At 35.7% G+C, this 12,578-nt stretch overlaps 1 protein-coding gene across 1 annotated transcript in view; it reads right to left on the bottom strand.

Annotated features, from left to right (window-relative positions):
* The window catches only part of LOC308345791 (ubiquitin-conjugating enzyme E2 E2-like), a gene marked incomplete at its 5' end in the record, with an annotated part of 110,785 nt that extends 98,966 nt beyond the window's left edge, over window positions 1–11,819 (bottom strand). The window contains one exon of the mRNA XM_080808283.1: window positions 11,799–11,819. Coding sequence (XP_080664409.1) covers window positions 11,799–11,819 — 21 coding nt within the window. The remainder of the gene's footprint in view (window positions 1–11,798) is intronic.
* Window positions 11,820–12,578: the final 759 nt, after the last annotated feature.

The following is a 12,578-nucleotide window of genomic DNA, read 5'->3' as shown; positions in this document are numbered from 1 at the left end:
CTAACACTTCAGCCCCAGCAAAATAAATGATCCCTACCCTTGGTTTCCCACAAGCCATGACTTCTGCCTCCTTGACAACACTAACCTAGGCAGGCTATGTTGTTCTTGGCCTTCAGCAGAGGGGTCCCTTGGGGACAGGTACTATGTCTTACTCATCTTTGCATCCTTGTCAGCTGCAATGGTGTCTGGAACCCAGCAAATACCCAGAGAACATTTTTTGATTCAATGTGAATTCACAAAGAATTGACATTTTAATAGTGACCAAAAAGTATTGAGGGCAGAGTAGATACTGAATAAATATATGATTAACTTTTTGGGGGGAGGGGAAGGATGGAATTATATTTTATTTTAATCTTTTTTATTTTAAAAGTTTTAAGTTTATAGAAACATTGCAAAGGTAAAGAGTACACAGTCCCTATATACCCTATAGCCAGTTTCCTCTATTATTAACATTTTACATAGTATGGTACATTTGTCACAAGTAATGAGGCAATACTGATACATTATTATTATTATTGTCCTTAGTTTATTGAGATTTCCTCGGTTTTTATCTAATGTCCATTTTCTGTTCCAGGATTCCATCCCGGATACATATTGTTTAGTAGTTGTGCCTTTTTATGTTCCTTTCTTTTTTATAAAAATACGGGCATACCTCATTTTTATTATGTTTTGCTTTATAGCACTTTGCAGATACTGCATTTTTTACAAATTTAAAGTCTGCGGCAACTCTGCCTCACATGTTTGTCAGCACCATTTTTCCAACAGTATGAGCTCACTTCATGTCTCTGAGTCACAATTTGGTAATTCTCCCAATATTTCAAACTTTCTCATTATTATTATATTTGTTATAGTTACAGTGGTCTCTGGTATTATTATTTTAATTGTTTTGGGGTACCATGACCACACCCATATGAGACAACAAACTTAATTGATAAAAACTGTGTTCTGACTGGTCTACTGATTGGCCATTCCCTCTCTCCCTCTCTGTGGGCCTCCCTATTCCCTGATACACAAGAGTAATAAAATTAGGCCAATTAATAACCCTACAATGCCTTCTATGTGTTCACATAAAGGGAAGAGTTGCATATCTCTCACTTTAAATTAAAAGCTAGAAATTATGAAGTTTAATGAGGAAGGTATGTCAAAGGCTGGGATAGGCTGAAAGCTAGGCCTCTTACAGAAAATAGTTAGCCAAGCTGTGACTGCAAAGGAAAAGTTCTTAAAGAAAATTAAAAGTGCTGGTCCAGTGAACACAGGAATGATGACAAAGCAAAACAGCCTTATTGCTGCTATGGAGAAAGTTCTATGGTCCAGACAGAGGATCAAACCAGCCACAGCCTTCTGTTAACAAAGTAAAGCAGCAAGTGATCCTGTAGAAGCTGCAGCAAGTGATTCAGAAGATCTAGATAATTGATGAAGATGGCTACATTAAACAACAGATTCTCAGTGTAGACGTAACAGCCTTATACTGGAAAGAAATCCATGTAGGACTTTCATAGCTGGAGAGAAAAAGTCAATGGCTTGGCTTCAAAGATTTGAAGGATAGGCTGGCTCTCTTGTTACAGGCTAACACGTTGGTGACTTTAAGCTGAAGCCAATACTCACTGACCATTCCGAAGATCCTAGGGCTCTTACATATTATGTTAAATCTACTCTGCTTGTGCTGTATAAATGGAACAACAAAGCCTAGATGACAGCTCATCTATTTACAACATGTTTTACGGAATATTTTAAGTTCCACTGTTGAGACCTACTATTCAGAAAACAATGATTCCTTTCAGGATATTATTGCTCATCGACAATGCACCTGGTCACCTAAGAGCTCTGATGGAGATTTCTAGTAAGATTAATGTTGTTTTCAGTCCTGTTAACACAACATCCATTCTGCAGCCCATGAATCAGGAGTCATTTTGACTTTCAAGTCTTATTATTTAAGAAATACATTTTGTAAGGTTATAGCTGCCATAGATAATGATTCCTCTGATGGATCTGGGCAAAGTAAACTGAAAACCTGGAAAGAATTCGCAATTCTAGATGTCATTAAGAACATTCATGATTCATGGGAAGAGGTCAAAATATCAACATGAGTAAGCCAACCCTCACGGATGACTTTGAGGGATTCAAGACTTTAGTGGGGAAAGTCACTGCTGATGTGGTGGAAATAGCAAGAGAACTAGAATTAGAAGTGGAGCCTGAAGATGGGACTGAACTGCTGCAATATCTTGATAAAACTTTCAACAGATAAGGAGTTATTTCTTACAGATAAGCAAAGAAAGTGGTTTCTTGAGATGGCTCTACTGCTGGTGAACATGCTGGGAAGACTGTTGAAATGACAACAAAGGATTTAAAATATCACATAAACTGAGTTGATAAAGCAGTGGCAGGATTTGAGAGGATTGAGTCCAATTTTGAAGAAGTTCTACTGTGGGTAAAATGCTATCAAATGGCATTGCGGGCTACAGAGAAAGTGTTCGGGAAAGGAAGAGTCAAGAGATGCAGCAAACTGCGTTGCTGTCTTATTTTAAGAAACTGCCACAGCCACCCCAACCTTCAATAATCACCATCCATTAGTCAGCAGGCATCAACAATAAGACAAGACCCTCCACCAACAAAACGATCAACTCCCTCAAAGGTCAGATGATGGTTACCACTTTTTAAGCAACAAAATATCTTTTAATTAAGGTATATACACTGTTTTTTTAGACATAATGTTATTGCACACTTAATAAACTATAGCATCATATAAACACTACTTGTATATGCACTAGGAAATTAAAAAATTAATTTGACTCACTCTATTATATTTGCTTTACTACAGTGATCTGGAATCAAACCTACAGTATCTTTAACCTATGCTTGTAATAAAATAAAAACTTAAGTAGAGAAACTGTGTTATGGAAATACTTGGTACTATCTTTGCAAATTTTCTGTAAATCTAAAGTTTTCCAAAATAAAAGTTTATTTGTGCTCACTCTGGCATCACATATACTAAAATTGGAACTATACAGAGATTAGCATGGCCCCTTCACAAGGATAACATACAAGGATAACATACAAATTCGTGAAGAGTTCCATACTTTAAAAAAAAAGTTAATTTAAGAACTGACAACAACAAAAACAACAAAACAATAAAACAACAAAAGCAATGTCTTTCTTGAATTTCCTTAAAAAAAATCCTATACGTACAAATGTTCATCTTGTAAAGTATGTTTGTTTTATTTTTATTTAATTTTTTAAAAGATTTTATTCACTTATTTGACAGAGAGAGAGAGATCTCAAGTAGGCAGAGAAGCAGACAGAGAGAGGGGGGAAGCAGCCTCCCCACTGAGCAGAGAGCCTGACGTGGGCTCAATCCCAGGACCTGAAATCATGACCTGAGCCAAAGGAGAGGCTTAACCCACTGAGCCACCCAGGTGCCCCAATAAGTTTAAGTTTTAAATTTAAGTATATGATTACTCATCTCTCTACATGGAAGTTTTCCCAAAATATTGCCAAATGCTTTACATTAGCTATATTCTAATTTTATTAATCATACTGGTAATAGGATAGTACTGACCAAAAATATCAGTAAAATATCAACATTAAAATTACTTGCTTTCTGGGGAGGAGAAGCATAGGGAAAGTGAGGGTGGGGATATTTCAACTAGATCTGTTCTGTACTCAAGTTTGAGTATAGGCAGGTTCAGTTTGCTTGATCCTTTGTTCCCCAGACCCCCAACCCTTCCATGGTATATTAGTTATTTATTCACATTACTAAGCTCAACGAAAATGGATATCCAATAAAAGAAAAGTTAGCTGAAATGCCAATGGCTACTTTCCAGTGAATGAGATCATGACATTTTAGGAACCCCAAATACCTTCTAAAATCCATCTCCCCTTTTTCCAAAGACTATGGATAGGCTGTGTCATTCAAGATTTTGTTTGAAGCAAATATGTCAATTGAATTCAAGAGAAATGATACAATCCCCACCCCCTGAAATAGGTAAGATTTGCTCCGTGGTGATTTATTAGTTCCGCAGGCTCTGCCACACTCCAAACTGTCCAGATGTCCATTCTTGTAACTTCCGGTAAGCAAGCAGTGGAGAATGCATTGCTGACAGCACCACAGCTCCAATATAACTACTAATAGGCAGTAAAGCTACTTTTTAATATCGTATTCCCAAACTTTCCATGTTATAACTGCCTATCAAATGCCTGTCCATGAAGTTATAAAGGAGATCAGTACAGAATGTAAACTGATAAAAATGGGATTGTTTGAGAGACCTGAGAAAGAAGTGGGATTGACTGAGCAACAGTTAGTTACTCCAGCATACTGGCACATTTGACCATTTATCCCCTCATTTACTCTGAAGGAAGAAAAGAAAAGGGAGAAACAAGGAAGTGGGAGATAAAAGAAAGATAAGAGAGTAGGAGTAAAAACTAGGTCTGAGACCACTAAAATGTGACAGAATACACTTAGAATTTACTATTATATTTTTAAAAGCTGACAGAATTGAATTTTCTTGTCCTATTCCAGTTCAAGCCCCAGTGAGTATAAAAATCTAATTTTTTTTAGATAGAATATATTCTTTAATATTTATAAAAGCAGGGGCACCTGGGTGGCACAGTTGGTTAAGCAGCCAACTCTTGGTTTTGGGTCAGATAATGATCTCACGGTCCTGGGATGGAGTCCACTTCTGACTCTGCGCTCATCAGGGAGTCTGCTTGTGGAGTCTCTCTTCTTCTCCCTCTGCCCGCCCCACCATCCAGTAACTAAAACATCTCCACCAGATTTGATTTACATTTAATTGCTTTAGCATACCATGACTTCTTCTTAAAAATGGTGTTTTCTTCTTTAATAATATAAAGAAATGCTTAAAATGTCAAATAAAAAGGAAAAATGATATAAATGAAGTCAATTTACTTATTTATTCATGTATTCAACAAATATATTCTAAGCTCCTTCTGTGTGTTGGTCACATAGGTAATGCAGATTTAGCATCAAACAAAACCAAACTCTTTACCTTCATGGAATTCATATCCTAATGAAGAGAAGATAACACTAAGCAAATAAAAAAGTAAACACACAGTTTGATGGTGAGAACACCAAACAGGTTTGGTAAAGGCAATGATTCCAAATTATTTTTAAAAACAAAATAAAACCTAAAACACATATGTAGAACATTTAGGTATTAATTTATGAAATTTATCTACTTCTATTAAGTTGTATTTTCCCACTCCAAAAACAATCATGTAAAAGCTCCTAAAAATATGTTAGCACATGATAGACTCTTTTCTCTGTGAATTATAATCTTATTTAGTTGTATGTTCATAGCTGGCTAAGGATTTGCAAAATATCAAGAAAAACTATCCTAATCCACGTAAGAGTTCTTTCTATTTCAGGTTAACAATTTATCCACTGCAAATACAATTATACTGCTTAGGACCAGAGCATGCTAAATATTCACAATGTAATTTTTTAAATGACAATTTTGGTAAAGATTACACCTCTTCAGCTAAATCTTAAAGACAGAAAATGTTTTTAGTAAAAGAAATAAGGAATTTAACACACAAACTTCCAAAGTTAAATCAACAGAACTGGAAATAATAAGCTCTGAAACTTATCAGTTAATGTCAGAACATTCCAGTTTGATTATTCCTATAACTTTACATATGATGTAGGTAGCAGTTTTTATAGTATACATGGATGTATAATAATAAAAATAGTTTATTAAACATTGAACACAGTAGAAATAAAAAATCAAATTATTTAGATTCATTAAATTTAAATTGTGGGTAAGTATCTTTGTGGGTAAGTATCTAGTGGTAAGTATCTAGTGGTTTTCTACTGCCAATTTCATAAATTGTATAGTATCAAGTATAATAAATATATCCGATGTCTTTGCTCATAGAAGCACTATCAGTATTAATAAAATATTTGAACTGCCAAAACACAACACTATTTCTTAAATTTCAAAACAACAGCAACAAAAAAGAACCTCAGAGACAGCTAAAATAATCCCACCAGGTAGCAGACAGAAAAGCAAACCAATATTGATAAAAATATGTTGGGAAAGGAACAAAAATCTACTTTAAAAAGAAAATCCGTTTGCTGGGTTATTTGGGGAATGCCAAAAACAATAAGGAAAGGGAAGGAAGAAGCATGCGAACTTCAAATACTATAAAACAGGTGATAACTCATATAGTGAATGGGAATCCTTGGGTATTCCATGCTTCTGCCTGGATTGGCAGTAATTCATTTTGAAATCCCCAAAAGATCGCCACAGAGAAAGTGATCCTCTAATTTTAAATTTACACTCTTATTTAGATGGCAAATGACAAATCAACTCATGCTTGTTCAAAAAGACTCAGTTTGCTGTAGACACATTAAGAGTATTACAGGTTCACCTCTAATGCTCAGCTTACCAACTCAGTGGCCTTGTATGGCAATTAAGGTAAGCAGCAGTTGAGGAGAAGGGTCTATGTTTTGGTAGTTATATTATCACATATAAGCATATTTCTCTTAGAATAAACATATATAAATGTGTTCTTCCTTTTACTAGAACAGTCTCAATGCCAGGAAAATATTAAAGACCTGCTACTATGTTTGTAAACTTGGCTCACATGGATTTCAAAGAGAGTTGTATGTTTAACTGAAAAATCCAGCACAAAACAATTGAGATCTGTTTTCCTTTCATAGTTAATCATGCTTTAAAAATAAACTCTTGAAAAAGCTCAAACTCATATCTTGGCAGGTTCCTGCTCCAACATAAACCCTAGCTGATTTAAGTTTTGATTTATTGATTAGAATTTTAAGAAATTCATTTTGTTCAATTTAACTATGCTACATATTAATAATGCAGTCACAAACAGAGACCAAGAGAAATATACTCAGGGATAACTGAAAAGAGAATGGGTTATTACTCTTCCTAACAATGTTGTTAAAGGACTTCATTTAGAAAAATGGTTTCAGAGATGGAACCTCTGAGAATGCTTACTCTCAGGGAGTAGAAACAGTGAAGCTAGAAGCATAACAAGAACAGAAAAATCTAGATGAGATCCTGTTAGGTTTGATTGACCTTTCTGATACTGTAACAGAGTTATCAAGAGGGCTTAAAAAACATCAGTTCTCTGAGCAAAGCCATGGTGAGTAGATAAAAGGATACCTACCCCTGATAATGTAAAGGCCAGGAAACAAATATAATCATCACAGGGTTACTCCTAAGAAGGAACCTTATGGGAAGAAACCAGAGGCTGATGTGGACCAGAAAGGGACCAAACAGAGAAAAGGACACTGAGGAGAGAGTCCAGGTTCAACCTACGAAATGGGTGGTCACCAAGAAGGTGAAAGAGAACACCTAAAGAATACACACACTGGATTGTGTTAGAGAGGTTTTTAAGTGTATTACTTCTTTCAACTCATGGCCAGCATTCATGAACATTAAAATGTTATGTTTCTCTGCATATAAGTAACAAAGGTAGATTTAAAAGCCATTTATCTCAGTGGTAGGATGATTAACAACTGTTAATTGGAATTTTAGGCATTATATCTAGAAAACAAAAAATAGTAAGATAATGTTTTTGTATTCACAATTTGCCTACCAGATAAATTTGTGGGTCTTCTGAGGTTTAGCCACCTGTTCTTAGGCAACATCTAAGTACAGATGTGTTTGTATAATAAAGGTCATTTGATCCTTTTGTTTCTCATTTATTCATTATAATTAATTCAAAGTCACTGAACCAGATGCATGAAGTAAAGAAAAGAATTATACACAGCCTTAAGAAAGAAAGAAAATCTTCTCCCAGGTTCTAAAGGAAAAAAAGAAAGAGAACTTGGAAAGTTTTCCTAGAATTTTCACAGAATTATTGAAGTTAAGGTTCTTCTCATTTAACACTTCGGAAAATTTGTGTTCCCTTATTATAACTCACTAGACTGGAAAAGTACTATTCTATTTATTTCAAAGGTCCAAGAGAGCTTATATAATTATTTAGTTTTTCAGAGGACTTAAGTCTCACCTATAAGGTAGGGATATGGTGTGGCTCCCAAAGGCTGGTTGTAGCCTAGCTTTAGTTTTACTTCAGTGAAGAAAACAAAACGTCTTTATTATAACAAAGGGTATATTAATTCATCCATTAAAAGAAAATGTAGATGCTAGATCCTGGGGGCATGGTGGTAAGACACAGCTGCTCTTCTTGAGTCTTACAAATAAAGGGAGAAGACAGACAAGTTCAGGGACAATTGCAATGTACTATGATGAATGCTGTCTGTAATAGGAGTAAGTACGGAGCACCTATGAAAGCAGAGAGAAAAGGCCCCTCAACCAGCTTTCGAGAGATGAGATCTGAGATATTCAAAGAAGTTATCCAAGAGTACGGGAAGTGGAAGGAAAGGCAGGGAGAGAAAGGCAGGTAGGGGAAGAGCACAGGCAAACTGCAGGAGGCAAAAGACAAGAGGAAGTTTCTTGCAGAAAACTAGGCGCTGTATGGTGTTTGAGAAAGGGTGAGGCAGGAAAGGTAAGCAGAGTCAGACCAAGAAAGCACCTTTATGCAGTGCTCCACTGGACTTACCCTGAAGGGAATGGAATCACAAATAGGTTTTAGAAAGAGAAGTGAACATGAACATATTTTTGTTTTAGATAGACCTCTCTGACAGCAGCGAGGAAGGGGAGACTGGGGACATGAGACCGGTCAGGAGGCTTTACAGTACTCAAGGTAGAAGATGATGGTGGTAATGACAGTGCCCTGGAATGAAGTCTGAATTCTGGAGCCAAGACACAAAAGGAACATGCTGAATTTGAATGGGCTATAGGATGTCCAGGTGCCAATGCCCAGCCAAGTATGAAATTTAGGTGAAAGAACTGTTGCAGACTAGATTTGTGAGAAAAACAGTACACAGTGGGTATTCGGAGCCCCAGGAGTAGATCAAGTTATGAGAAATCTAGCAGTGAAAATGGGGAGATATTAGGAGGGTGTTCTTATGAGAAACACTCACGGACATTTAAAAGTATGGCCTAACATGAGGAACCAAATGAGGAAAGTCAGGAGAGCATGATATTACAGAGGCTAAGAGTGAGGAAAGCACTTGAAGGGAAAAAAAAGAAGTCAACAGTGTAACATACTGCAGAATGGTAGAGAAAATAACACTGAGAATGGTCCATCAGTTTTAGTGAAAACTGACGTTCGTGACTTTGAGAAGAGCAGTTTAAGTGAAATGTCTGGCATTGCGTGTTGTGGATTAAGGAAGAATGCACAATAAAAGATTAAAAGAGAGACAATGTGTTTCTTTCTCTCAAAGTCTGGATGGAAAGGGACAGAAAGGAATGTGGCTTGAAGAGGACTCAAGAGGGAATGAATACAAAGTATTAGGCAAGAGGGAGAATGAAATCATAGACAGAGCATTGAAATTTCTACCGGGACAGGAAGGAGAGAAGGAAGATAGAAGACTGAGGCTTAGTACAATGTTAGCAACACATGTGTAGAAGCAGCACAGTTTGTGCCCAGACTGCCACCTTGGTTGTGTGACCATGGGTAAATCTGACCATGTACAAATTGAAACTTTTCTGGTTCTCAGTTTACTCTTCTAAAGATGAGGATGGTAGAGTAGATAACCTCTAAAGTGCCCTTCAGTAATAAAGTCCGTAATTACAATTAGGTTATAATCTCATGAGGGTTTTTTTGGGGGGGGGGTTGGTGATAGAAGACTATAAAAACATACTAAAATGTAGAGAAATGGACTTACTTCTGTCTGATATCCACACAGCCAAAAGCACTTCGAACCAGACTTACATTGTAAAGAAAAAACCAGACTCACTGTGTGGCTCAGGCATGTAACAGAAATGTTCAGTCTGGCCTTGTCTGCCCAACCACAAAAACTGAGACAGGTTGGTGCTTCTTTTGACTCCTGGAGATAATCAGTAAAGACCATGTAAATTGATTTTGAGTAACAGGAAGCTACTAAAATATTCAGAAAAACTAAAGTTCTTTCTACAAAAGTATTTAAATGAAATCAAGGAAGATCTTACCTCCATTATGTTTTTAAAATTTCCTTTCTTAAATATCATTTTCATTTAACTATAACAAAAGTTTATTTCTTACTCAAGCTATTTTCAATGTGTGTTGACAGAGTGGGGAAAAGGCACTCTGTTTAATTTAGAGACCCCATCTCTTTCCATTTAAATCAGAAGTTCTTAACCTCTTTTTGTTCCATGACTCATTTGGCAGTTGGATGAAGCATATGGACCTCTTTTCAGAATAATGTTTTTAAATGTATCTATAAAATGCATAGTATTACAAAGGAAACACTATATTAAAATATGATTGTCCAAGTATTTAAAAATTTGGTGTTACAAATGTGCTTCCTTATTAGATTCAATGACAAAATTTAATCTGAACTGGTGAATTCAGTAATTATTGTAATCTTGAAGCAGTGAGGCATAGATATTATTTTGAGGTATCTGAAATAAAAATAGTACAATTTCTACTGGTGTCAAGAAACACTGTGCAAGACCCTTTGCACCCAGCAGGCCAATAAGTGAAGAGAATGTACATGGTGCCTGGAAGTACTTTGTATTTCTGCCATCCCACCTCAGCGGATAGAACTGAGTCATACGGACCACTACCTAGTGCCAGGAAACAGAATTTGACTAGCTCTTACTCTGAAATCTCTCCAGTTTCATTTTGTTTTTTGGGGGGGTGGGGGGAGGGCTTTTGTCTGAAACTCATTCTTTAGTAGATTCTTCAGCAAGAGCTCAAGAGAACAACACTTCAATTCTTGGAATATCCATAACAATTTATCTATGGTAGTCACACTGGAAGGTAAGTTTGGCTGGATAGAAAATCAGTTGCTCATGTTTTCCATCCTTGAGTATCTTAAATATAGTACTTCATGGATTTTTCTTCAATCAACTAATTTTTCAATCTTTTCAAATTCCAATTTATGTTTTCTTTCCTATCCTATAGCATTAAACATTTTCTTTCACTTTGTTTTAAAATAATAGTTCGTAGTTTCCATCTATTTTGTAGACTTTTGGGGGCATGTTTTCATTGTTGGGACATTATTTTGTTCTTTATTTTCTCCCTTAAAAATCTTTGCTTAATTTTCTTTTTTTAATGAAATAAGTTTCCTGTTCTTTGAAAAGAATAGCCCAGAATAGTTTTCCCAACTTCACGATTCTAGAACTTTCTCTTCTCTTGTTTTCACAAAGTGATTTTTTAAAAAATGGCCTTCTACTTTGTGGGACTGCCTCTGTTGTCACCACCTGCTTTATTTATCTTTTTAAAAAAGATTTTATTTATTTATTTGATGGGAAGGGGGGTAAATGAACTCAAGCAGGGTGAGCTGCAGAAGAAAAGGGAAAAGCAGGCTGCCCAATGAGCAGAGAGCCCCATGAGGGGCTCAATCCCAGGACTCTGAGATCATGACTTGAGCCATAAGGCAGATGCTTAACTGACTGAGCCACCTCAGGTGCCCCTATTTATCTGTTTACTTATTTATTAATTTACCTTTTTTATTTATACTGAACCTTCTTATAAAAAGAATTGAAAGCATTTTTTATGGTTTATCATTTTTAAGAGCTTTCTATATATATGTGTGTGTGTGTGTGTATATATATATATATAATTGGATATAGTTGACACACAATATTACATTAGTTTCAGGTGTATAACATAGTGATTTCACAACTCTATACATTATCTTATGCTCACAAGTGTAGCTACCATCCATCACCATACAACACTATTGTAATACCATTGACTATGTTCCCTGTGTTTTAACTTCATTCCCATGACTTATTCATTCCATAACTAGAAGCCTGTACCTTCCATTCTCCTTCATCCATTTTGCCTGTTCCCCCACCCCACTCCCTCTGGTGATCATCAAATTGTTCTCTGTATTTATAGTCCTGTTTCTGCTTTTTGGTTTGTTTTGTTTTTTAGATTCCACATATAACTGAAGTCATATGGTATTTGTTTTTCTCTGACTTATTTCACTTAACATAATAATCCCCTACATATATATATATATATACATACACACACACACACATATATATAATCTCTACTATAGATATAAAATGGAATATTATATGTATCTACTTTTATATATAGATAGATATCCATATACATATCTCACATCTTTTTTTATTCATTCAACTAATGGACACTTGGATTGCTTCCATATTTTGGCTATTGTAAATAATGCTATAGTCAATATAGTATGTGTTTATTAATTTATGCATGTATCTTATCAAATTAGTGTTTTCATTTTCTTTGGGTAAACACCCAGTAGTAGAATTGCTGGATTGTATGGTATTTCTATTTTAAATTTCCAAGGAACCTCCATACTGCTTTCCACAGTGGCTACACCAACTTACATTCTCATTGCCAGTGCACAAGGATTCCCTTTTCTCTACATCCTTGCCAACACTGATTATTTATCTTTTTTGATACTAGGTGTTCTGACAGGTGTTAAAGTGATATCTTATTGTGTCATTGTGCCATCACCTGGTTTTTATCTGGACTTTTTCCTCCCCTCCTCCCCTATTGTCCTGCACTGCTCAATTTGGATTCTACTTCAAGTAGCTTTTCTCTTTGAGATT

Source organism: Martes martes (assembly GCF_963455335.1).
Source record: "Martes martes genome assembly, chromosome: 1".
Classification (NCBI taxonomy): Eukaryota; Metazoa; Chordata; class Mammalia; order Carnivora; family Mustelidae; genus Martes; species Martes martes.
Note: the sequence above shows the minus strand (reverse complement) of the source record. Positions and strands in the feature narration are given on the sequence as shown.